General features: G+C 46.3%; 4 protein-coding genes across 4 annotated transcripts; 3 read left to right on the forward strand and 1 right to left on the reverse strand.

Moving 5' to 3' along the window:
* Window positions 1-779: 779 nt before the first annotated feature.
* Window positions 780-4,591, forward strand: LOC128731324 (DNA-directed RNA polymerase II subunit RPB2). The gene is made up of 3 exons (XM_053824434.1): window positions 780-798; window positions 896-4,314; window positions 4,393-4,591. The coding sequence occupies exons 1-3, from the start codon at window positions 780-782 to the stop codon at window positions 4,480-4,482; spliced, it is 3,528 nt and encodes a 1,175-aa protein (XP_053680409.1). The 3' UTR covers window positions 4,483-4,591.
* Window positions 4,592-4,930: 339 nt separating this feature from the next.
* LOC128731078 (ER membrane protein complex subunit 1) lies at window positions 4,931-8,987 on the forward strand. The gene is made up of 6 exons (XM_053824174.1): window positions 4,931-5,037; window positions 5,117-6,237; window positions 6,397-6,417; window positions 6,747-7,577; window positions 7,667-7,819; window positions 7,889-8,987. Exons 1-6 carry the CDS (start codon window positions 4,931-4,933, stop codon window positions 8,452-8,454), a joined length of 2,799 nt encoding a protein of 932 aa, XP_053680149.1. The 3' UTR covers window positions 8,455-8,987.
* An 8,363-nt stretch (window positions 8,988-17,350) lies between these two features.
* LOC128721889 (kelch-like ECH-associated protein 1B) lies at window positions 17,351-23,203 on the forward strand. The gene is made up of 4 exons (XM_053815690.1): window positions 17,351-17,434; window positions 19,646-20,326; window positions 20,405-21,087; window positions 21,148-23,203. Exons 1-4 carry the CDS (start codon window positions 17,351-17,353, stop codon window positions 22,652-22,654), a joined length of 2,955 nt encoding a protein of 984 aa, XP_053671665.1. The 3' UTR covers window positions 22,655-23,203.
* Window positions 23,204-23,213: 10 nt separating this feature from the next.
* On the reverse strand, window positions 23,214-24,104 carry LOC128721890 (28S ribosomal protein S11, mitochondrial). The gene is made up of 3 exons (XM_053815691.1): window positions 23,870-24,104; window positions 23,492-23,789; window positions 23,214-23,414 (listed from the first exon to the last, which is right to left on the reverse strand). The coding sequence occupies exons 1-3, from the start codon at window positions 24,067-24,069 to the stop codon at window positions 23,307-23,309; spliced, it is 606 nt and encodes a 201-aa protein (XP_053671666.1). The 5' UTR covers window positions 24,070-24,104; the 3' UTR covers window positions 23,214-23,306.
* Between the last annotated feature and the right edge of the window lie 3,528 nt (window positions 24,105-27,632).

Below are 27,632 nucleotides of genomic sequence, written 5' to 3' on the forward strand. Positions count from 1 at the left end.
ACTAGAAATTTATCAAATTGACTCGCAAATTGAAACATTGTACGAATAGAAAAGTTGGCATTTTTTTCCCATGTATAAAAAGAAAGCTTGAAGTGTAATAAATGCATTGATATGACGATGCAGAATACTGCTCATAAGATTTTCTCGTTAATTCTTCATGGAACATTGAGTGCGTTTCATTTGATGGAGACCATTAGAGATGATTCCAATCCTGAAAAATTGTCTAGATAGATCTTACCAGGTCATAGTGAATGGAAACTTAAAATAGTTAATAGCTGGTAAAGTACTAAATAGAAAACAGTGCGTATAGGCCATAAAAATCCTCTTTGTGCGGATGATCGCATAGCCAACAACTGAATATTTTTTAAGCTTATTGGATTATGCGGATGATCACGTAGCCAACAACTGACGATTTTTATGCTTTGGATTAGTATCCGCACTTGAATCGTGCCGTTTAGCCATTTTAAATACCCTTCCATACGAATCAAATGCATTGGAGGGCTAGTTTGCTCTCCTCGAACTCATTAACGATATTTTACCAAGCAGTGTAGAATGCAATGTGGAGTAATAAACGTGCGTACAATCCTAAGCAGCACAGAAAATGACATCGCATGCTAAACATCAAAACTTGTCAGAAAACCCGGGAAAACGAAGAAGAAGAAAGCGTACAGCCGCCATTGCAAGCGGTGATACAACGCAAATTTGGAAAGTTTTGGTAAAAACAACAATTAAAGCGCACATTTTTTATCTTAGAGCTAGCTAAATAACTAACCGTAGCAATGTACGAAAATGACGATGGTAAGTAAACGTCTCTGAAGCTTGAGAAATCTCGAAACTTCAACTCTTTCATTCTGCTCTCGTGGGTATCACTGTGGCACTGGTTCGGTTCTTGTAGATCACTTCGAGGAGGAAGATCCAGAGGAGATTTCTCACGAATTGTGGCAGGAAGCATGCTGGATCGTTATCAACGCATATTTCGACGAGAAGGGTCTCGTGCGGCAGCAGCTCGACAGTTTCGACGAGTTTATCCAAATGTCCGTCCAGCGTATCGTCGAGGATTCGCCCGCCATCGAACTAACGGCCGAAGCGCAACACTCTTCGGGCGAGATTGAAAATCCGACGCGCTACCTGCTCAAGTTTGACCAAATCTATCTTTCCAAACCTACACACTGGGAAAAGGACGGTTCGCCCTCACCAATGATGCCGAACGAGGCTCGGCTGCGCAATCTGACCTACTCGGCACCGTTGTATGTGGACATCACCAAAACGAAGCTCGTCGAAGGACAGGATCCGGTTGAAACGCAGCACCAAAAAACTTTCATCGGAAAGATCCCGATCATGTTGCGCTCAACGTACTGCTTGCTGTCTCAGCTGACGGATCGCGATTTGACCGAGTTGAACGAATGCCCGCTGGATCCGGGCGGCTATTTTATTATCAACGGCTCGGAGAAGGTTCTGATCGCTCAGGAAAAGATGGCTACCAATACTGTGTATGTGTTCAGCATGAAAGATGGCAAGTACGCGTACAAGACAGAGATCCGGTCCTGTCTGGAACACAGCTCCCGACCCACCTCGACGCTGTGGGTCAACATGATGGCTCGCGGTGGTCAAAGTATCAAAAAGTCCGCCATCGGGCAGCGCGTGATTGCCATTCTGCCGTACGTAAAGCAGGAAATCCCAATCATGATTGTGTTTCGAGCGCTGGGTTTCGTTGCCGATCGCGATATCCTGGAGCACATCATTTACGACTTTGACGATCCAGAGATGATGGAAATGGTGAAGCCCTCGCTCGATGAAGCGTTCGTCGTGCAGGAGCAAAATGTAGCACTCAACTTCATTGGTGCTCGCGGAGCCCGCCCGGGTGTTACCAAGGACAAGCGTATCAAATACGCGAAGGAAATCCTACAGAAGGAAATGCTGCCCCACGTCGGTGTGTCCGACTTTTGTGAAACCAAGAAAGCCTACTTCCTCGGGTACATGGTACATCGATTGCTGCTAGCCGCGCTTGGACGGCGGGAGCTCGATGATCGTGATCACTACGGCAATAAGCGTCTGGATCTGGCCGGTCCCTTGCTAGCATTTTTGTTCCGTGGGTTGTTTAAGAACCTCATGAAGGAGGTGCGTATGTACGCGCAAAAGTTCATCGATCGCGGAAAGGATTTCAACCTGGAGCTGGCTATCAAAACGAAGATCATCACTGACGGATTGCGCTACTCGCTGGCCACCGGTAACTGGGGTGATCAGAAGAAAGCTCATCAGGCCCGTGCCGGCGTGTCGCAGGTGTTGAACCGCCTAACGTTCGCCTCCACCCTCAGTCATCTGCGGCGCGTCAATTCGCCTATCGGGCGTGACGGTAAACTGGCAAAGCCGCGTCAACTGCACAACACTCTGTGGGGTATGATTTGCCCGGCCGAAACACCTGAAGGCGCCGCCGTCGGATTGGTGAAAAATCTCGCACTGATGGCGTACATTTCTGTCGGTTCGCAACCGTCCCCGATTCTCGAGTTCTTGGAAGAGTGGTCGATGGAGAACCTGGAAGAGATTGCACCGTCCGCCATCGCCGATGCGACCAAGATTTTCGTCAACGGTTGCTGGGTAGGAATTCATCGCGATCCTGAGCAGCTGATGGCGACACTGAGAAAACTGCGTCGACAGATGGACATCATCGTGTCCGAGGTATCAATGATTCGGGACATTCGAGATCGCGAGATCCGCATCTACACGGATGCCGGGCGCATCTGTAGACCGCTGTTGATCGTGGAAAACGGTTCGCTACTGTTGCGCAAGCACCACATCGATATGCTGAAGGACCGCGACTACAACAACTACGGCTGGCAGGTGTTGGTGGCATCCGGTGTAGTCGAGTACATCGACACCCTCGAAGAGGAAACGGTCATGATTGCGATGACACCGTATGATTTGAAGCAGGACAAAGAGTATGCGTACTGTACGACCTACACCCACTGCGAGATCCACCCGGCCATGATACTAGGCGTATGCGCATCCATCATCCCGTTCCCAGATCACAATCAAAGCCCGCGTAATACATACCAAAGCGCTATGGGAAAGCAGGCGATGGGTGTTTACATTACGAACTTCCACGTGCGCATGGACACGCTCGCGCACGTGTTGTACTACCCGATGAAGCCCCTCGTAACGACGCGTTCGATGGAGTACTTGCGTTTCCGTGAGCTGCCGGCCGGTATCAATTCGATCGTAGCCATCCTGTGCTACACAGGCTACAACCAGGAAGACAGTGTCATCTTGAACGCATCCGCTGTCGAACGAGGTTTCTTCCGCTCTGTGTTCTACCGCTCGTACAAGGACTCGGAGAGCAAGCGCATCGGTGACCAGGAGGAGCAGTTTGAGAAACCGAACCGACAGACGTGTCAGGGTATGAGGAACGCGCTTTACGACAAGCTGGACGAGGATGGCATCATCGCCCCGGGTTTGCGTGTGTCCGGCGACGACGTGGTGATCGGAAAGACGATCACACTCCCAGAAACAGATGACGATTTGGACGGGACGACGAAGCGTTACACCAAGCGAGATGGATCGACATTCCTGCGTAACTCGGAAACGGGTATCGTCGATCAAGTGATGCTCACACTGAACAGCGAGGGATACAAATTTTGCAAAATTCGTGTGCGATCGGTGCGCATCCCGCAGATAGGCGACAAGTTTGCATCCCGTCACGGTCAGAAGGGTACATGCGGTATTCAGTACCGCCAGGAGGACATGCCATTCACGTGTGAGGGTATTACGCCGGACATTATCATCAACCCGCACGCCATTCCGTCGCGTATGACCATCGGTCACTTGATCGAATGCATCCAGGGCAAACTAGGCTCGAACAAGGGCGAGATCGGTGATGCCACACCGTTCAACGACGCGGTTAATGTGCAAAAGATTTCCACCTTCCTGCAAGAGTATGGCTACCATTTGCGAGGCAACGAAGTCATGTACAATGGCCACACCGGACGCAAGATCAATGCCCAGGTATTTTTGGGCCCGACTTACTACCAGCGTCTGAAGCACATGGTGGACGATAAAATTCATTCACGTGCCCGCGGACCCGTGCAGATTCTTGTCCGCCAGCCGATGGAGGGCCGTGCAAGGGACGGTGGCTTGCGTTTTGGAGAGATGGAGCGTGATTGCCAGATTTCGCACGGTGCGGCACAGTTCCTGCGTGAACGTCTGTTTGAAGTGTCGGATCCATACCGGATTCACGTGTGCAATTTCTGCGGTCTGATTGCTATCGCCAACCTGCGCAACAATACGTTTGAATGCAAGGGATGCAAAAACAAAACACAGGTAAAAAGGGCAAGCGTGGTTGGCCAACAAACTAATACGTTAAGTAATCGTTTCCTTTTTCCTCTTCGTCGTTTGCAGATATCTCAGGTTAAGCTTCCGTATGCTGCAAAGCTGTTGTTCCAGGAACTGATGGCAATGAACATTGCGCCTCGTTTGATGGTATTATAAGAGCAAATGTACTTTTAGCGACATTGCACATGAGGAATTTGTGCGGCAGACGGAATGCGGTATTTTTATTACGTTCACTATAAATATGAATAAAATAGTCCTCTATATACATAAACATAATTACTACAAATTTTAATATACCTACATGGGGGTTCTTTTGCAAGCATCTTCACCAAATCAATAATGCATTCAAATTTGCTTTAGTCTGTCCCTAACTACCTTGGTGTACTGCTGATTGTCAAACTGAGTTGTTCAAATGTCAAACTGTTGACAGAACAACTGAGGTCCGCGTATTGAGCGAAAAAAGACTAATCAGCCGACTGCAGTGAAAAGGGTTGCTTTACGGAAAATCGGATTAGAAAATAAGTGAGTTTTGTTAATTAAAGCTATCCGGAGAGCATCGTTTCTCGACGCCAATCGGCGTGGCGAAGACAAGTGCGCTTACAACATGAGGTACCCGTCCTGCAATGCATGCTCCCGAGGGTTAGTTTTACTGTTCACCCTGTTATCGGCCTGCAGTGGATTGTACGAGGACCAGATAGGAAAGTTCGACTGGTAAGCTCTAACGCGATCGCCATGCTTTGGATAATTAGTGTCAGTTAAATTGAATGCCTAATGTTGGGATTTATTGCAGGAAGCAGCGGTATGTCGGTAAGATTGTGGACGGTGCCTTCGATACCACTTCCGTGGATCGCATTATTGTCGCGACCGAGAGCAACGTGCTAGCAGCAATTAGTGCCAAAACAGGCGACATTCTCTGGCGGCAGGCACTGGAAAGTGGTGCCCGCGGAACGGTGAAGCTCTTGCATGTCGTCAATCCCTCGTCAACTGGTGCGCGGCTCAATCGGGGTGGCACCGGATACGATGTACTTACCGTCAGCGGAAGTAATCCGGCGCTTGTGCGCGGATGGAACTCGAACACGGGTACGCTCGTGTGGGAATGGTCACTGTCGCCGTCGGTGGCAGAAGAATCCGCCTCCGCGGCAGTGTGGTTCGAGCGTGATGGCATGCTATACCACGTGGTACCGGTGTGGGGATCGCATCTCGAGGTGACACCCTACCAGGCCGTCACCGGACAACAGGCAAGGTCGACGACGAGTCGTATCTCTGCCGGTTGGATCGCGCGGAATCGGTGCACCCTAGTCGATTCGTACTTTGCTTGCGCCATAAAAGAACAACTACTCGCGCTGGATCTTGCCGGCGATACCAGTAGTGCGGTGATTTCGAAACCGCTCGGTTCCGAAGCAGTGGGCAGCCCAAAACCTGTTCGGGGTGAGGCGGCCGTCGTGCAAAATGGCCGGTACTATGCGCTTCGCTCGGATCAGAAGATATCCCTTGGGCCCCGGGATGGGGCACTAGTTGACCGGACGGTGCAGGATGGAGAACCAATCTTGCTGCAGGGCACGGTCGATCGTGTCAATAACAGGTTGTCGATCTTGGCCCATCGTTTGCGTGACTTTGTGCGTTTCGAACCGATCGAATTTAGCACCGAATACAGTGATACGCTGGGTGACCCTGAGCTAATCGCGATCCGTTGTAAGCAACCATCCGGTGGTGCGGCAACTCGCGCCGGAACTGGGCTTGTATGCCGTGTACTGCTATCCGCCGAGGATGGGGCCATCGTGCTGGTACAGCAGGGTAAGGTCAAGTGGATCCGCGAGGAGTCACTTGCAGTGATCGAGACGGCCGAGTTTCTCGATCTTACGCTATCCGATGCCGAAGGAGCCATCGAGGAAGAGTTGAACAACAAAAATGGTAAGCCTTACACCGGCATGCAAGCTTCTTTACTTATTCGAAGCAACAGCGGAACATTCGTCCGTTACTAATGGAACTGATCTCGTTCATTTCTACACCTGTTCTCTTTGATCGCTTCATGTGACTTGGTGCCAATTATTTCAACACGTGGTTAAAAAGCAGAAGAAAATGGGCTTGAATGTGAGTGTGGCTGCGTCCTGGCGTTTTAATGCTGATAGCAGGACGCTTGAAGCCTGTCGCTTTTTTAAAAAATTTTTCTAGTTTTTATTGAGTGTGTTTAAACTGGATTTTTTGGCATACCATCGTAGAATGATAGTATTTATTTTATGCTTCTTTTGTATTCTTCATTGCGACATTGCTTAGTTAGTGTTGTTGTTCGTTTACATTAGCGATTTGCTGTTGCCTTTTTGACTCAGATTAGAATGTTTTTTTTCTTTCGTTTTACAAAGTTTTGCTTCGTTCGTTTGCGTTGATTTGTGTGTTAATATGTTTTCTCTGTACACCTCCAGGGGATGTGTTTGGAGGATTCCAGCGTCGTCTAACGGCGCAGGTAACGCATGTGAAAAACTTAATTCTGCACATTCTTGGCGTCGGGCCTGCTCCATCGAAAGCCCAGCGAGCTGGACTCGTGCGAGATGACTTTGGACTACACAAGATGCTCGTCGTCGTCACATCCACAGGGAAGGTGTTTGGCATCGATAACGTATCCGGCAAACACCACTGGGTGCGGTATTTACCGTCGTTCAGCGGATTCGGCAATGGCCAACCGATGCGGCTGCTTGTGCAAAGGACCTCACGCTTTTACCCTTTGCCAGCTCAGTGCGTTATTCTTGGGCGAGAAAAGAGCCAATCAGGAAAGGGATTGCTGTACATCTTCAATCCCATCTCCGGCATGCCGGTAGCGGGCGGTGGCATCGTTGAGCTGCCCTATCGCGTGCAACAAGTAGCTCTGCTCCATCATACGGGGACCGATTTTCTGAAAGGCCTGCTGCTGCTCGATGAAAACAGCCATGCGCACGTGGTACCGGAATCGCTAGCAATGCACGCTGACAACTTCTATCTCTTTAGCATCGACAAAGAAACGGCACAAATACGCGGCTTTCTCGTGCAATACCGTCAAAAGACGGCGGGCAACGAGATGCTGCAAACAATTCCCACCTGGCAGATCGATCTCAGTGGGGCAGGCAAAAGCCAACAAATCATCGCCTGCGAGAGCAAGAGTTCCATCGAGCACGTGCACTCGCAAGGACGCGTTATGGCGGACCGGTCAGTGCTGTACAAGTACATCAATCCTAACCTGGTCGCCGTAGCTACCCACGGACCGGATAACATACACAAGTGTGAGTACACGAGTCCCCCGCGTTTCGTCGGCTATGAGACTACAGTGAATTCGCTACACGCTGAAATAACACGCGGTTTTGCTTTGCAGACATACTTAACGTGCATTTAGTCGATGTCGTATCTGGTTCGATCGTATTTTCAATGTCCCACAAACGCATCCGCCCTCCGCTGCATATGGTGCACTCGGAGAACTGGCTAGTTTATTCGTACTACAACGACAAGGCCCGGCGTACGGAAATGAGTAAGTAAATAATTTATTGATTTGGGCAAGATTGCTTTAAAACACTGCCATGTCTATCTTGGCTTGTAGCTTCCATCGAACTGTATGAGGGCAAAACGCAAACAAACAGCACAGTGTGGAGCTCACTGGACGCGCCCCCGCTTCCGATGGTCGAACGCCAGTCGTACATCCTTCCGGTGGCCGTCGCCTCGCTGAAGGAAACAATCACCGAGAAGGGCATCACCAGCAAACACATCCTCATCGGCCTGGCCACGGGTGCCGTCGCGGAAATGTCGTGGGCGCTACTCGATCCTCGCCGTCCCGTGACGTCCCCGGAAAAGGCCCGCGAAGAGGGCATTATACCGTACATGCCAGAACTGCCCCTGCCGCACGAAATACTAATCAATTACAACCAAACGGTGGCGCATATACGCGGCATGCATACGGCTCCATCCGGGCTGGAGAGTACTTGCTTGGTGCTAGTGCACGGTTTGGATCTGTTTGTGACGCGCGTCTCACCCTCTAAGACGTTTGATTTGCTTAAGGAGGATTTTGACTACTTCCTCATCACCGTCGTGTTGATCGTGCTGACCACTACGTCATTTGTGGTGAAGCAGCTCGCCTCGAAGAAGTTGGTCAAACAGGCGTGGAAGTAGAACACCAACGCAACGTTTCAGTGGCGGCGTAGCGTTTGTTGGCATCGGGATTTCGTGTGTTGCGTGCGTGTGTGAGTTTGTTCCGTGGTGTGCATCGTCATCCATACGATTCTATTGTACAACCAAAAAGACATTGAAATGTATTTTCACTTGAATCAACAACCATCAACCTTGTGGGCCATTGGGCAAGGGAACGCCTCGTGAGTACCGTGTGTTTTCGCATTGTGTTACTGCCCATAGGTATTTTCTTTTGTACGTTAAGTTTTAATCGCTTTTGGGCTAGGAATTGGAGCTGTCCTAGAATAGTTGTATCACCTAGGGAGATCATCAACAACAGTGGCACGCCTATGATATCTGGCAACTATTTTAAATTCCGCCTTTCCCCGTGGTTTCCAGTTCTAGCATCCCAACCGTGGGCGAACGGGGGACGACTTTGGATGTATATTAGACTTGTTTTTTCTTTTCATTTATTTTTTTTCGATAGAATTATTTTCTAGACCAAATAAAGAAGGAAGAATGTGGAAAACCATTTATCACAAGAATATGTTGTGTAAAAGACTTGCCTTTTTTGTAAATAACGAGAACATTTTTCATTTCAGAGCATTCAGGAAGTAGAGGTTCACACTGAGTTGCATTTTGGACTTAATACGTTTCTGAACATTGGTTATCACTCGGATATTTTTAGTATTTTCGGGTTTCGACATACAAAATACTATATTATCGTAAACAATGAACGCATTTAATCTATAATTTACATTCAATTAACTGGTCTTGATTGGTGTATGTGTCAGCCTAAATGCATTGACTCGTTTTAGGCTAGAAATTGATCGTACAGACAAATCCACGTGAATCTTTTCGCATAGAGCTGTATTGTATTAAAAGCAATCAACACTTTACCTACATAAGGTGGTTAGAAGAGTAGGCATTGTTTCTTTGTAGCTTTTAGGCTACAATTTAGTGAGGTTTTCTACTGCTTTTCGTTCTTAGTTACCTCTATCTCCTACTTAATTCACCCAATGCAATGGTAGATACGATGTCTGATGATTAGAGGAGGCTTGAGAGCAAAATCACTAGTCAGCAAACATGAATTCAAATTCCCCCGTAAACAAATACTAAAACTATAATAACTTCAAACATAAAACCACGCTATAACCAATAATTATTTCATAAAACGAAAGTTGGTGGTATATAACAAAATAAGGTATGTTTCGACTCAGGTTAACGAGATTCAAATCCGGTCATTGTTTCTTCGTTTATTTTATATTTTTAGTACAATAGCAACAATCAATTATTGACAAAGAATAAATCTATTTAAAAATGTATTACAATCATCGTTTGATACTAGAATACTTGAACACTAACATAAACTTATACAAAATAATATGAACAATTCAGTAGGGCAAACATCCTTATCATCCTCCTGGAAGGCGCGGCACTCTTGCACCCTGTGTACGTGGAGGACCAGACTGTATCTCCTGTGGAGTTGGATTCATGGCTGCAAGTAAAAAGGATAGACATTTTCAGTCTAGTTACAAACCTAATCGGTGATGTTACTTACGGATAGACAGTCGTCGGCGTTTGGCTGCAGAAGCCGTTTTCTTATCTTCCTGTGGCCGTGGACGTCGGAACCCACTAAACTCACCCTCTTCCGGGTTCCTGTGGGTTTGAGCTGTTGATTCTAAGGATATTCCTCTAGGAGACTTTTGCAATGTCACGTTCGAGAGCCTAGGACTTTCCGGCCATACATACGAATCCTGGGTAGAATATTGCTGAGAGCTCACATTGCCAGGCTCACTGTCTGTTATTCCTAAGGACTCTGGCGGACTTGCCTGTGTCATCGAGCTAGAACTCGACGATGAAGATGGTGGGTCTCGTGCTACCATAATATCAGTCGGAAAACTTTCAATTGAAGAAGATTTTTTACTCGACGAATCTCCTTGCGATTTTTCCTCCGTACGGCTCGAAATTCTCAAGTGTAGCGGCGTGCGATCGACCATAATATCAAAATTATCGCTCAATCTCGTATTTAAACTTCCGTTGCGATAGCAACTGCGGATTTCGTTCTCCTTTCGAATGATGTCTTCGTACATGTCCACCAAGGACAAATACTTGTTAAAAGGCAGACGATGAACCGCAGGGAAAATTTTCAACAATGTTTTCAACTTCCTGGGAAACGGCATCGGCTTGGTGACCATTTTTCTGATTTCAGGATAGATTTTCGCATTTTCCGTTACAATGACTCTGTCCGTGCTAAAATATTTATCATCATACGGATTTGAGTATTCGTAACCCTTGAAAATGGACAAAAACTCCAAATTGTTGAATAAGCTTTCTTCCCGATAGAACACCCGTTGCTTTGCAGGATCCGGTTTGGGTAGACAATTTACACAGAAAAAATTGTGCGAAGACTAAGGTAATTTCCATATAACAATTAGAATACATCCATATAATCCAACGAAGCAAAAATGATAGCATTGTTAACAGCTTACCTTCAGTATCGGAGACAGAAATTCCATTGCCTTTTTCGAGGATACGTAAAAAATAAACGGTGTAAAACACAAACATTTACAACATCGCGGAAAGCAGTGCACATCATTTTTTTGATAATTGTAACAACGTGAATTTTCAATTGAAGTCATGATTATTGCTTAACAGTTGGTTAAGTGCTTTACGCGCGTTAGTTTACAAATTCAAAGCGCACGTTACGGCAGCTGTTGGATTCTCAGTTGTATTCGGTTGTCACAGCCACTATGTGTGACTTTTTCCCACCAAAGTGACTAGAAAGAAGGTGAACTTGTAGCCCGTCCGCCTGTCCGTTTCGCCAGGAAATATTATTTTTAACTTGATGTGTATTTATTTACTTGCATAAACTGACTGAATAAAATCTTACCATGATTTTAAATATTATCAGCTATTATTTCATAGCTAATCGCATGATTCGTCGAAAATATACCATAAAAAATTCCAAAAAATTCTGTTGTCGAACCAATTCCCTCCTGCTCATCTTTGATCTACTTACTTTGGTATAGCGCTGTCTCGCTCTTTTGCGATTGTCACTTACCTCGGTTTAGACCGTTCGAAGCGCTGACACAGCGGGGCTGGTTGTAAATATCTGTCTGTTCCCCGTGCCCTCGCAGTTTGTGTTGTAAATTGTGTTTTGGAATTTTTTCGGCCGTGCGAGATGCCACCCACTGCAAACGTCTAGCTACGGCATTCGTACAGTGTTATGTGAAGTTGTATTCGATTGCCGCTCGACCCACTGCCAGCTGTGCTACGCAAAAAAGATGTGTTAAAGTGATGGCAGCAGCCTGAAGGGAAGCTAAAGAGTGTAAATTCATAGTGATGGTGGATAGGTGAGCGAGTGCATGGGTGACAAGAATCATTGGCGCGCGGCTGTTGATTGCTCGGTGTGATATTTCAAGCTAGTGCTTCTAACTAAGTACGCGAGTGTGCGGTTAGTTGGGGGAAAGCAGGCAAAACGAGGAGCAGAAATCATCCGGAGCAAGCAGACAGCAGCGGGCAGCGCAAAGATTTCAAATCGTGCTAGCAGCGATAAGTGAACGCGTACGACGTGTGTTACGAGTGCTCTGCGAGGATCACACTCCACACGCATCTGGCTGGTAGTAAGTAGCTCGGTAACAGTACGCTGGAACTACAATTCTCAACATCGCTCGGCTGGTTCAACTTCTTCTCCCAAGCTCGACGCATCCGAACAGGTCACCAACTCAAACAGATGTACAAAAGCGGGTGTTATGTAAATGCTAAACCTTAACCATCAGTGGGGATGCCTTTTTCGGTCATTTCGGTTGACGGAAAAGGGGTTAGAAATCTGCTTCTCTGTCGAAGAACACTCCTCCATTCTAAGCGCAAATGAGCCATCGGCCAAACCCGTAACGCAACAGTTGCATCGCAGTAGGCTCTCGTGCGGCGAATCAATCTCGTCGTTTCGAGAACGATTTGTAGACTGTCATGCTGCTCGCACGAGAACGCTGGCTTGTTCGGATTGCACTGGTATTGCATGTGCAGAACTACGAGATTCAAGTACTTCAGCATTGATAAGGTGTGTAGGAGACGTTCACACGCCTGTACGCAAGTTTCACTATCAAATGATCGCCCGGTCGTTGTCGTCATCGGGTGCTCCACCACGGGATGACACGTACTCGTGGGTTGCCTGGATCATCGCCATCGCACGGTAGTGTGTTGTTTTTTGTTAGCTGTGTGGAAATACCGCTTCAACTGCGGTCGTTGCTGAACGTGGTTGGGCAATGAATCAGCACGATTATTAGTTCGCTGTGTAGTGCTCCGTGTTCCGCGTATAGCTAGGGCCCTCCCTCCACCAAACGCCGATGGTGTTTGTTGTCTTTCTTGTGCCCGTTATCGTTCTTGTGGAGACCGAACTCGAAGACAAGTATCGCGAACTCGCGTCGCTCGTTCGTTGGCATATGCATGCTTGATGTGCAAAGGCGCGCGCAGAACACGCAAACGTCGTGGTACCACGTGCGAGTCGTATTCATTGCCATACTACCAGGCATGAAACTCGTACCGGGTCATCTAGCAAGTGTCTAGACGTTTATCATTGCAGAACGAAACATGTGTACTCGTTTATCTCACGGTGAACGATGCCGTTTCGGTTTAGTTGCAATTTAGTCCACTTAAACCATGAATATCGAGTGTTATCATCGTCGATTTCAAAATAATGTTTACCGATATTTAAGCGATAAACTTTATTTCACCCTTTGGTCGATTGATTCCTCTTCTTATCAAATATGTTGCAAATGAGTTGCTATTTATATATGCTTAATTTGAAGATCTCATAGAACAATTTATGATCAATTGTATTAATTATTCAAAAAAATCCCAATGGACATGTGATTACTTGAGCGACACCATTTCATTACTATTGGTTTGAAAACGGGTCAAGACAAATTTGTGTACATTTGTATTTGCAACATACAGTACTGATTAGTTATTCAAATTCTAGCTGAAACTTGAACGTTCAAAAAGCACCTTTTTCGATTAGTTGCGTCAATAGGCTCTCAAGTAATCGTGCACTAACAACACGTTTTTGAATGCCTCAACTGAACTGTAGCGGTATGTAACTTAATAACTTTGCGTAAACTAGGCATCAGCACTCACGATGTTATTATCACTACAAGTACTTTGTGCATGTGCCGGAAATTAATATTACAAATCCATTTGGGAAGGAACCGATTTTTTATCGAATATAATAAATCGAAATATGCCATCATGGATCTACGAGGTAGAACAGGTGGACCATCTAGCCTACCTACAAAATATAAATAATATTACTTTCTTTATTTTTAATAAAGAGCCTCTGTTTGAACAAAATACATCAAAAGACCCGCAAATTGCATGTCCTTTTATAGACTATGCAAAATTACCTGTCCTTTGTATGGATAAAATACATCAATGGATTCACAAATTGCATATCTTTCGAGACACAAAAAGTCCAAGGGAATGGATTTCCGAAAAAAATAGGGGACTTTTCGCATCGTCGTCGGTGGCTTGTTTGCACTCTTGATTTCTCCGCAGGGCAACACGACGCCGCCCACTGCATCTAATGGATAATTATTTATCACCCTCGGAACAACGAACATTCCCCGGTCGTTTGCGTTTTACCCCGGTCGCTTTATCTTATCTATCGCGAGTGGGAGGGTTGATTAGAAAGCAAACGGAATCGTTGGCTCTGGTTCACGTCGTTGAATTGCCGCCAAACCGTGAATCCTCTTGTAAACCTGTCGGAAGGAACCTTAACTTTCTCTTTTTTTTTGTAGATCGTTGCTCAATTTGCAACGAGAGCTTAACGCAACTCCGAAAAGGAGCGATCCTTGCCTAACTAAGCAGACCTGCGTGCGTGAGCGATCTCCATCTTCCAACTATTCGAGGAACCGAGCTTGTCTAACAGCAGACACGACCCCAACTATGTTGACACACACCAACGCACAGGACTGTGAGCGATAAGTATCAACAACACGCGCGATTCTGCTGCTGCTGCTGCTGCTCATTCACGGTGTTGGGGCCAGCGTTCCTCTCTATACAGCTGCTGCTGTTGTCGGTCAGCATGATTCGGCAAAACTGCCACAGCCAGTCGTGGCGAAAGACATCACCCTGTTCGCCGTGAGCAATGAATAAAAAAAATGTGCTCCGATCCGTCTAATAACCTGCTGCCGGCGAGAATGTTGCCTCGTTGGAACAAAAAAAAGCTTGCACATTCCTTGGGCGATAAAACAAACCTTCCCACCCCCTATTCTTGGAAGAACGCGCTCTTTTGCGTGGGCTGTTGGGACAGTTCCTTGGGTGCGATCTTATAAGCAAAAATCTCACTGCTCGCTGTTTTTTGGGAACGAGTGGAAGTTATCGCACACACGTTCCTCGTGCTATGAGTAACTCTAAAATGACGGAAATGAACCAACCCGTACCAGTGGTTTGGTTTGTTTGCTTTCCGATAGCGACCCTCGGTCGGTTGTTTTATTTATACACAACGCCACCAAAACTACGCTTACGAAAATCTCGAGCATTAATTGAGAGGGAGTTGAGGTTTTAAATTGCTCCAAAAAAATGCGATCAGTCTTTCGTTGCTGAAATCAAATTATGTCGCGCTTTCGATGTTTGGAAATGCTTTCGCACGAGGAAGAAACTGTTCACGATAGCGAAACATTTTATCCCGAACGAATTTCCCCCGAGTTTCCCGGCCCATTAGCGCGGTTTCGTGTTCCTCACTGTGCGCCCGCTGACGTCGATTTGTTGCCGTTGAGCAATCCGAACCAGCCGTTTGCCTCTCGGAAGCCCATTTCACTATTTTTAGCACGCTCAAGATTATCGGGGAATTATTACGCCACTCTCGTCTCAGCCTGCCCGCGTTTCGATCATTGCCGCTCGTCTGCTTTTCATTGCTCTATGACGATGGATGGCCGACGAATGCTTGGTTTTAGTAAATTCGTCCATCCTCTGACGTGTTCTCGCCGGCTGCTCGATTACGCAAATGCGCGTACCAGCTTTGTCGTGCGTTTTCCTAAAGGATAAAACCGTGAACAAACGGGGATCGTTGCAAAGTAGACTTGCAACTTCATGCTTAAAAGATCATTGGTCCTCCCGACTAGCCAATGTGTTGGCTGCTGGCGGTTTGGTTGGTGCGATCGCGATCGATGAACGAAACGTCAAACTCAGCATGACTTGCGCCAATTGTCGCTCGCCAGAGGCATATCCGGGCGCATATATATATGCAAATAAACCGGACCAAAGGGGGCACATAAAGATAAACATTTTATGTGCGGTCAGGCTAATCGTGTGACATAGTTTTATCACGCTCGGTAGCTGTAAAAAGTATGCTAAAATGCGATCAGGTGGTACCAATGTCTAAGCACAGTTGACAGTGGCTTCCTGCCTCAGCAAGGTTGTTTAGTTCGATAAGAATTGCATTTTTTCCCCTTTGTGATTCGTTCAGAACTGGTGTTTTCCCCTTTGTTATGTTGCTTTGTATTGTATATTAAGTTTGTTTAACGCATTTTCCGACGTTAGTTTATTTATTTAATATAAACTATGATCGTTGTAACGATCAGTTTATTCTACTTTTATACTGTTTTGCTTTTAAGCATAATATGTTAGTCGTGGTTCGCACTTTGAGTTCCCGTTGTATCTTAAATATTCTAAGGTGTATTTAAAAATTAATTTTCTTATCCTCGTCATAAGTATCGATCTATAATTCAGCACTGATGTAAGGATTTTTTTTCTATCTTTTCTTTTAAACAACTTTTAGCAAAAGATGGTATACAATTTGGTTGGGATACAGTATTAGTGATGTGGTGTAATGCTACCAAAAATTGATATTGTTACGCCGCTGCCTTGCTTCTCTTTCGCATTCCTCCGGTATAACGGAAGCGTAACGTTGAATGCAATATATTGCTCTGCAAGCGCTTGACGTAATTGGGTTTATGCCAAATTCACTGAAACTGGCTCTAAACAATTTGGATGGCGAGTGTAGCGCTTAGATCATCACGCCAGCTACAGTTTATCAGGAGTAGGTGCGAAATTTTGCCGAATAAAAATTTGTAAAATGTTTTTCACTATTTCTTAAACCTCGCAACTTTCATTTTATTCAATCGGTTAGTTATTAAGCTCAAAAATAATTCATTGTATAAAAAAATCTTTTGCTTCCTACCGTTAGTAGAAGATTAAATTCATTAAAATTAAAAACTAAACTTCTCAAGTATCCACGATGGATGTAACAAAAAAAACAAAGATCTTCAAAGAGATGCGTAAATTTGAGCGTCGCTGAAACATTAGACCCATCGGACATGGTTACGGCACAACCAATTATTTTTTTGTTAGCGCAAGCCTCTCGCAAACGCATCCATTAGAACCCATTACCAATAAAAAAGCTTTTTTAATGGCTTCATCCAGCTTGCCCAGTCACTGCCATCCACGGTTACCTGGCTGGATTTTGTACGTTTCTTCGATAGAGAGTCGTGTGGCGAGGCCTGCTTGCGATTACAATCAATCCACAGCCGGATCCGATAAAGCATCCTTGCGCCCGTTATCGTGATAAGCTGGCACACGCAAACAACAAATCCTGGCCGTAACGATGATGCTGCGTATATTTACCTTTATCGCTTATGCGCAAGCGTATCGAGTGACAACAGTGGCTGCAGGTGATAAGAATTTGGGGCCTACAATTGGTGGCACCATCGCTGGATTCAACCTCGAACCATTCCGGTTGACCACGAGTCTTAGTTGCGAAGCTCGAAACCGTCATTAGGTCGGTTGGCGTGCTGGACTGCGGTCGCACGTGTGTTTGTGTGAAGAACCGTCCCACGACACGAAGGTTTCCCTTTCGTTTCACAAGAAGCACACCCCGCCGAGAGGGCCACGGATGCGAATGTGTTGCGAACGTCCTGCGAATAATCCTTACGGTGGGATTTCCCCACCATCGGCCGCGAGCCAATGGAAGGGAGGATGGCCGGTGAGTTTTTTTTTTGGAAGCAGCAGGGGGAAAGTGCAACTGCAGCCAATGGGCGTGTGTTGGTGAACCTTTTTTTCGAGCGTTTTTTCGCGCAAGTGATCGCGATGGAAATGTGACGCAAATAATGACGTGTGCCTGCAAATGTGCGCTGGAAAAGCATGATTTCGCTGGGATCGGGTTTTGTGTGACAATTGATCTCGATCGTGTGGTTCTCGTGGCTTGAAACCTGTGAATGCTTAGTTGCTATCGCACGTCACCACAACGACAACAACAAAAAACTCTATAAAAATGTTCTTACGTCCTGCGCAATGCCTGCAGCAGACAACACCGCACGGTGCTTTATCGTAGGGTTGGTGTGTTAAGGAAGAGTAAAACGAGAAAAAAAAATTTACAAAGAAACGAAGGCCTGATTGCGAGTTATCAGCTGGAGCTCTTCCGTCGCTCATTAGTGGCCTCGAGGGTGGGGGGAACCGAACGACGATGTTGCGCCGTCATTGGCCTGCGTAAAACAATAAACAAACAAATGAAGAGCAGAAAAAAAGCACTTACACACCCACAAACGCGTGCACGCAACAGTAAACAACAAAGAAACCACCGGTGGCGTATTGCGTTGCTTCGCTGCGATGGCTCGTGTGAGGAGAATCGAGAAAAGATCAAATCGAGGCAGTTTGGAGGCCACCACCCGCACGAGATAAGGAGCGCTGGGAAGGACGAACGACAGATGAGATCAGCAAGATCGCGTGGAATCGATTCAGGAGGGGCCAATCGATGATTGGCAATCGATAAAGCAAAAAAAAAAACGCCGTGACATTTGCCGGTGGTGGTGTTGATGGCTCACCAGTTGCAGCTAGATGGTTGCTATCAGTGATCAGCTCCCGGTCGCACCGGGTTCAAGGACGCCTTGCCTAATAGAGCCCCTAAAGCAAACGCAGCAGATCGCAAAGGGATGAGTCAGTGACGATCGCGTAAAATCCCGAATGCTCTATTTTTATTGTCCTTCTTTAATCAATTCCGGTGGAGCCTGATGGAGCACCCTGTTAATAAATTCACACTAGGACGCGGGTGCGATCGCGATCGCGAACAAGAGAGAAAGCAAATACGCGCACACATGACGGATCGTGCGTACGGCGGCGTGGTCGTGGCGCATCGCACCATGACGAGGCGCAATTTTGTTTGCCCTGCCGGTTCGTGCGGATGGTTTCGGTTTCGTACCACATGTCACCCGTACCATTCCGACTCGCGCCGATACCGACCTTCACTACCCCAGCTAGCCCACTTTTTCTTGTTCAAATCCCACCCCCCCCCCCCTCCCCCGTCCCTCGTCCCACCTAAGCGATGTGATCGCCCCGCGCAACTGATAACAAACATGTGCGCTCGCGGGATGGCGTGCGTTGTGTGTCTGTGTGTGCGGAATTCGGTGATTTACGGTGCGTCGTGGTGATTTCGGCTTCCGTGCTGGACGGTTATTAATTAAATTAGGTACTTAACGTTTTGTGCGAAGTGGTAAACAATTAACAGCGGAGCTAACGCGATCACTTGAACGAGGGTAGGGAGGCGAAGCGAACTCGAGGCGTGTTCCTGTAGCCGTATGGACAACGGATAATGTAACACTTAGCAAAACCACACAAGGCCAGTTTGCGAGTTAGGAAATTCCCAAGGCTTGTACATCCAACTCCCGCAATATTAGGAATGATCTGCAAAATCTGATCTTCGATTGGGTTTAATTTTATTTACAACTTTTGTGAACATTTTAAAGCAACATTATAGTAATGATAATCGAATTGATCCACTATATCTATATCGCTTTGGGAATAAATAATCCCAGAGATGACAAATCGTGACAGATCAGTCGTGAGTTGCAATCAAAAGATTCATGATCAGTGTATTTTCCATTGCCACCTATCAGGTTTTGTTGAGTGTTTCGTAGACTAACGCCATTTAAAAACGATCCGTTTGTAAAAGAACTGAAGTATCGCTTGCTTCGATTTCGTTTGTGTACTCGAAGCGGAAATGCGTTGTTGGCTGAATTTTGGTTGCTTTGTGTTTGTTTTCAACAAGCTGATCTTAAACAAGCTGATCGATCTTAGCCGATGTAAGAAGAGTCGTCCACAAGTTCGGTCTAGTAGTTCTAGTAGACAGACTGTTGTTTATCTAACCGTGGCTTGACATCGGAAGTACTAATGGTGTGTTTTTTCATTCTCCTCCAAATAGCAATCTTCAGATTGGACACCGTACCGGCGGACGGCCAGCATGGAAGCGACGGCCGCTGGGTATGCCGATTGCTTCGGAAGTGGCAGACCGCACCTCGTAGGCGGTGGTGGTGGTGTGGGGTCACTTCCGGCCGACACCGATAGGACTCGAGCTGGTCACTGGACAGGAGGTGGCGCAGGTGGACCAACCCCAAAGGAAGACTTAGGTGATATGGCGTTCTTCATGCCGAACTACTCCCGCGAGGTGCTGAAGATGATGTTCATGATGCGTTCCCATCACATGCTGACGGATGTGACTCTTGAGGTCGAACAGGAAACGTTCCACGCACACAAGGTCGTACTGTCCGCGGCCAGTCCGTACTTCAAGGCGATGTTTACGGGCGGATTGAAGGAGTGTGAGATGGCACGAGTAAAACTACAGGGCATCTGTCCGACGGCGATGACGCGCATCCTTTTCTTCATGTACACCGGTCAGATCCGCGTAACCGAACTGACCGTGTGCCAGCTACTTCCGGCGGCCACCATGTTTCAGGTGCCGAACGTGATAGACGCGTGCTGTGACTTTCTCGAGCGCCAGCTTGATCCCACCAATGCGATCGGAATTGCCAACTTCGCTGAACAGCACGGCTGTGAAACCTTGCGTCAGAAGGCGAACCAATTCATCGAGCGCAACTTTACCCAAGTAAGCACGTGTGCTCGAAGAAACAATCAGAAAGATGGTTTAACTGAACTCTTTATCTTACTCTCCCTGAACCCACAGATCTGCCGTGAGGAGGAATTCCTGCAACTATCTGTGATGCAACTGATATGCCTGATCCGAAAGGACGAGCTGAACGTGCAGGGCGAACGGGACGTGTACGACGCGGTCTTGAAGTGGGTGAAGTACGACGAGGACAATCGGTATCCGAAGATGGAGAGCATCCTGTCGGCGGTGCGTTGTCAGCTGCTAACTCCCAGCTTCCTTAAAGAGCAGATGAAAAACTGTGCCGTGTTGCGCCGAGCACCCGGATGTCGCGAGTACCTGGCCAAGATCTTTCAGGACCTAACGCTGCATAAACGACCGGGTGTACGCGAACGTAAGCCAAACACGACACGCATGATTTTCGTGGCAGGCGGTTACTACAAGCATTCGCTTGACATGCTCGAGGGTTACAACGTGGACGACCGGGTGTGGCTTACGTTGCCAAAACTGACGGTTCCCCGGTCCGGGTTGGGTGCCGCCTTCCTAAAGGGCACGTTTTATGCGGTGGGTGGGCGCAACAACTCGCCCGGATCGTCGTACGATTCGGATTGGGTCGACCGGTACAACCCGGTGACGGAAACGTGGCGTCCTTGTTCGCCAATGTCCGTGCCCCGGAACCGGGTCGGTGTGGCCGTAATGGATGAGTTGCTGTACGCCCTTGGTGGGTCGTCCGGGTCGGATTACCATAACACGGTTGAATAGTGAGTATCGCGAGTCCTTTCGTTGTGTACCCATTGCTTATCTCACTTTCTCACCTTCAGCTATGATCCCGAAACGGACCGATGGACACTGGTGCAACCGATGCACTCGAAGCGGCTGGGTGTTGGAGTGGCCGTTGTGAATCGGTTACTGTATGCGATCGGTGGATTCGACGGCAAGACACGACTCGCAACAGTCGAGTGCTACCATCCGGAAAATAACGCCTGGACAATGGTGCCAGCGATGCAGTACGGTCGCAGTGGCGCTGGTGTGGCCGCTTTACATCAGCACATTTACGTAGTCGGTGGATTCGATGGGACACGGCAACTCGCTTCGGTGGAACGGTACGATACGGAGAAGCAATGCTGGGACATGGTCGCACCGGTTCGCATCGCTCGAAGTGCGCTCTCGCTAACCGTACTGGATGGGCGGTTGTACGCGATCGGTGGTTACGACGGGCAGGACTTTCTGACCATTGTCGAGGTGTACGATCCGGTGCGGGATGTTTGGGACGAAGGTACACCGCTCACATCTGGTCGCAGTGGTCACGCATCTGCCGTCATTTACACACCATCCTGCATCTCCAGCTACATGGAAGGTCTCAATTTGGGCGGGCAAGATAAGCGTGATGGTGATGGAGGTGGAGCCAGTGATGACGGTGGTAATGGACATCCAACGAAACCGTCAACTTCGTCCTCGACGGTGGCTCCTTCAGGTGACGCACCCGGATCGTCCAGTGGAGGTGGTAGCGGAGGATGTCCCCAAGGCTCATCGACGGTCACCGGTGAGACGCAAGAAGACACCACAGAACGTGAACAGTTTGCCATGGAAACCGACTCTAGTCAAGAGGAATGTGATACGAAAGATGCCGTCTCGACCGTAGAAGACGGTGAGCCCTTCCGGGAGGGTGCCCCACCACCGGAATTCTTTCCTAGCGTGTTGGCCATGCGGCAGATGGCTTGCGTTAACCGTCAATCGCCAGTTACCGACGTGGGTCCTTGCCGGTTGACGCGCCGTATCCTGTCCTGTCGAAAAGCGAAACGCTGTCCTAACAAGGATCACCGTGCCAACGGTCCCGGTAATGGTACGCGAGCATCCTCACCCTGCCCGAAACGGTCCGTCTCTTCCACAGCCCGGTACACGCTGACATTGGCACCGATTCCGGCCACACGAAAGTCCGGAAGTGGTTGTAAAAGCAAACGAAAAGCGCCACCGACCGCCCAGGGTTCCACGAGTGACGACAATTGCGCGCTAGTGAGACTGAAAAAACGTATCACCTGCCTCGTGTCCGCCTTCGTTTCACCAAATTCATCCGGCACTTCCAACACGCTGCCATCCGCGTCTAATCCTGTGGAACCCTCGTCAACTGCGGCCACTCCAACGCCACCAAACGACGTACTCCCGACGGTTCCAGCGATCGTGTTATCAACAGCAGATGAACTTCGGACGGTGGATCAGCGTCGAAGCTCCTATTCCTTGATCCCCCTGCTAACCACCTCCACGACACCCGCAACGGCCGTTGCTGCAATGGAACAGCACCGAACAGCAACACCAAATGCCAAGTTATGACCCCACCACTGTGCCAGTTCAATGTGACACGCACGAGATCATCATCCTCGTTGTCCGGTGGCCTTCCAAGCCACTACGACCGGGACGAGTGGAAGTATTTGTGTGAAACCCGAGGCGAAAGCAGAGCGAGTGCAAACGTTGCTGTCGATCCTAGAATGAATCTGATTAAGAAAGCGAACTCGTACAATCAAGGGAGGCTACCCTAGTGCCGCGGTGGTGGCGGTGTCGACTACCGGCGAGCCAAACGAACCAACTAAAGTCCGCCAGGGGTCCGGTCAAGCTGAAGACATTCCTTTTTTAAAAGAGAAAATCCCAAGGATAACGGACACTAGTGATAGTGGTGTGACGTGGGACGACGACGTGCCTATCCGGTTTGTCTTGTACCATGTATGAGATCGGTAGGTGCACGGGGAGTGCCCTCAAGGAACAAGTCAACCACACACACTCGCTATACTTCGCTACAGTGGCGCTCCGTTTCTTCCGCCAGCGAATGCGTCGCTGCTTCGAAACCTAGACGAATAATAACTGCTATGGTTTAATTTTATTTGCTACCGTTTTTTTTAATAAAGTAAACGAAAACCCCAACAACTATAACTGAAAGAGGCACAACCACGTGCGCGCGCGCGAGTCGTCGGTTTGTTCGAGTGTAGCGTTACAGTTTTCTTTGCTTTCTTGGCCGAGGCGGGTTCCAGGACACGGGAGTAGTGTCCGTAATCGACACGATGTTCATACCGGCCATCTCCAAACCTTTGATGGCGGACTGAAAGTAAAATAGCAACAAATCGTAAGTGACACAATCAAACGGAGAGCGTCTCGTGACGTCGTCGCCACTATTACCATGCGTCCCGGTCCGAGGCCACGTACGGTTACGCGTACTGTTTTGTAACCTCGCTCGATCGCCCTCGTACAAATGCTGATGGCCGTGGCCTGTGCCGCAATGTTGGTTCCTTTGCGTGTGTTTTTGAAGCCTTCGATACCGCAAGATCGTATGAACTGAGGCGTTCCCTTGGCGTCCGTGATGGAAATGATCGTGTTGTTTGGGGACACGCGAATGTGACAGATCGGTAGCTCGTTGAACGGAACACCGTTAAACAGCATCGTCGGTGTGCTTGCGTCGGGAAATATGCTGCTCTTTCTGTCGATGGAAAATCCGATCGTCAAAAGCAACCTGAACACGTGCCCCACCGATGGGTTGGCCGTAACGGGGCCACTTACTTGTCGATCATGGAATCGATATCGATCGAACGTTCACCTATTGTACCCTCGTCCATGGTAGGCAACGAGGCAAGCATCGCTTTGCGATCTTCCACTTTGCAGAGAGCTGCCGTACGGTGCACGGCCCGTATGCTGCCACCACGCACCGTCGTCTGGTGTGCTAGCGTGGATAGTAGATTTAGCGAACGCAGGAGCGACATTGCGTGGTTTGGTAAATACGGCTATTACTGATCAATCGTCGGCACAACGCCGTGGTTAGTTGGTTTACTGGCACCGTACGATCACAATGTTTACGCAATTACGACCGTCTGTTGTCAGGATGCGAACTCGCCCAAACGTCATATCATGTCAAAGCATGCCATGCGTAGTGCGTCGATTTTAAATGGATTGTTTCAACTGTTCAACTGTTTGTAGTTAAAACTAAGGCATTGCTTGTAAATCTCGCCACACGCACGCACTAAAAACGTACGCATTGTTCGACACAGCCATGAATCGTTCCTCATTTAAAATACGTTCACTCAATAGATGTATAAACATGTCACCAATCCATGGGTCCAATTTTCAGGGTCCTATCAAAAAAAATTGGGAGGGGGGATTTATATTGAGTATTTACCGAGTTTTTACCCATAATTATTTCATACATTGTATAATGTTAATAATAAGCAATCACTGGATGGTGTTTTTTTACGAAACCGGCAATTGTCATTCCATCGTGCTGACAGAGAGCCTCATTGACATTTGTATCTGACGTCGGTAACTGTCAGTACGCTCAAGACGCTCGCGCGCTTTACTCTTAGTTTTGTTGAATTAACGTTGTGGCGCGAAATGTTGTGTGTTATTGGGTATTTTGCATAAAAAGTTGTGAAAAGCAATTTAGTGTCATAGAAAAGTTGTGAAAATCTGTTGCATAGAAAAGTTGTGGAAACAAGCTAGTGGAAAACAGTGTGATCTAGTGAAAAAAGGGTGATCTAGTGGAAAACAGTGTAATCTAGTGAAAACAGTGTGATCTAGTGAAAACAGTGTGATCTAGTGGAAAACAGTGTGATCTAGTGAAAACAGTGTGATCTAGTGAAAACAGTGTGACCAAGTGAAAACAGTGTGAAAAAGGTGTCCGTTAAAACAATTCGTGAACAGTTCGATGAGCTGGGTATCGAACCAACCGATGAAGTGGTAAACAAATGTAAGCGCTCATCGTAATTTCAAGAATCATGCATGAACTGGTTACAACGCTCATAAATCTTAATCATATTCCGTTTTCTTTGCAGGCATAGAAATATGCATCAACAACGACGTGGATGACCCGGTTGAATACGTAGAGCAATGGATGGCTTACAGTGTTTCGAAATCGAGTGGTGCTGAACCCACCGACGCTTACCTCAACGACATGGAAGCATACGAATTCACGAACAAATCGCGGTAAGTAAGTTGTGGCAAGAGATGTTGTATGTTATTGAGTGTTTTCCATAGAAAAGTTGTGAAAAGCAGTCTAGAACAGTGTGAAAATAGTGTGCGTTGAAACTATTCGCGTGCAGTTCGACGAGCTGGGTATCGAACCATCCGATGAAGTGGTTTACAAATGTAAACGCTCATCGTAATTTCAAGAATCATGCATGAATCTGTTACAACACTCATAAATCTTAATCATATTCCGTTTTCTTTGCAGGCATAGAAATATGCATCAACAATGACGTGGATGACCCGGTTGAATACGTAGAGCGATGGATGGCTTATAGTGTTTCGAAATCGAGTGGTGCTGAACCAACCGACGCTTACCTCAACGACATGGAAGCATACGAATTCACGAACAAATCGCGGTAAGTAAGTTGTGGCAAGAGATGTTGTATGTTATTGAGTGGTTTCCAAAGAAAAGTTGTGAAAAGCAGTCTAGAACAGTGTGAAAATAGTGTGCGTTGAAACTATTCGCGTGCAGTTCGACGAGCTGGGTATCGAACCATCCGATGAAGTGGTTAACAAATGTAAACGCTCATCGTAATTTCAAGAATCATGCATGAATCTGTTACAACACTCATAAATCTTAATCATATTCCGTTTTCTTTGCAGGCATAGAAATATGCATCAACAACGACGTGGATGACCCGGTTGAATACGTAGAGCGATGGATGCCTTACAGTGTTTCGAAATTGAGTGGTGCTGAACCAACCGTCGCTTACCTCAACGACATGGACACATACGAATTCACGAACAAATCGCGGCAAGTAGCTAAGCTAGCAAATACCATTGGTGGAAGTGGAAAAGTAGTAGTATCCCCCCGCTTTGATTCCAAATGCCTGCTTAACACCAAAGGTAGGGGAATGGGAATTCAGCATTTTTCTTTCATAGATTTTTGTATACAAAATCACCTCTTATTCTCGATTTTTCATGTACAGTTTGTAATATTTGCACACGATTTGGGGGAAAATCAGACGATGCATGAAAAATTTGAAATTTTTGAAAATTTCGTTTCTTTAAAATAATGTTCTCCGTGTGTTGCTAATAGCTGTAGTTGTTCGACAACTATAATGAAATTTGTTTTGTATATTTTCCAATGCATTTTCAAAGTATATTCTTAAATTTCTCTTCAATTGTTTTCATAATTATTTTATACATTGTATAATTTTCGTGCTGCGCTCATCGTAATTTTAAGAATCATGCATGAACCTGTTATAACACTCATAAATCGTAATCATTTTCCGTTTTCCTTGCAGCCATAGAAATACTATTGGTGGAAGTGGAAAATTAGGAGCATCTCCACGCTTGGATTCCAAAATGCCCTACCTTAATGTACTTAACGCAATGTGGATTCTTGAACAAAATGTAATGGAAATGTACAGCTGCTTAACACCAAAGCACATGCAACATGCCACTCCCATGCATGCACCGGGATTAAATTCTAGCGCCATCATTTACCACAAAATGTGATTGAAATGTACAATTTAATTTTACTGCAAACGATATATGATATTAGTTTAACACTAGTTTCATACACCCACACATATATAAGAATTCAAATATATAAATATCTTAAATTAGACTTAGAGAAAGATTAGATTAGAATTAGAGAAGGCAAATGGAACATAAGTGATGACATAAAGTTCACTTGTACTATTTTACTTCATAGTATACAGTTTTATGTTGATCCTCGATTCATACTTCAACAATTTAGGCGTGAGCGGCAACATATGCAGTTAAATTAGCATCTAGTTTATTGATGAAGTTGTGGATTTGTAAAACCGATGTTCGGAGTATCCCTTTTTTAAATGATCATTATTTATATATCATTATATTATATATCATTCATTATATATATCATTATGATTCATTATTATTCATAGCTGATCTAATTTAAACTAGTATCATATATATACCTTACAAATTTATATATATTATATTATTTATATTAATATATTCATAATTCATTATAACTTATTTACATGTGATGACATAAAGTTCACTTGTACTATTTTACTTCATAGTATACAGTTTTATGTTGCTCCTCGATTCATACTTCAACAATTTAGGCGTGAGCGGCAACATATGCAGTTAAATTAGCATCTAATTTATTGATGTAGTTGTGGATTTGTAAAACCGATGTTCGGAGTATCCCTTTTTTAAATGATCATTATTTATATATCATTCATTATATATATATATATATATATATATATATATATATATATATATATATATATCATTATGATTCATTATTATTCATAACTAATCTAATTTAAACTAATATCATATATATACCTTACAAATTCATATA

This window comes from Anopheles nili, chromosome 2 (assembly GCF_943737925.1).
Source record: "Anopheles nili chromosome 2, idAnoNiliSN_F5_01, whole genome shotgun sequence".
NCBI classification, from domain to species: domain Eukaryota; kingdom Metazoa; phylum Arthropoda; class Insecta; order Diptera; family Culicidae; genus Anopheles; species Anopheles nili.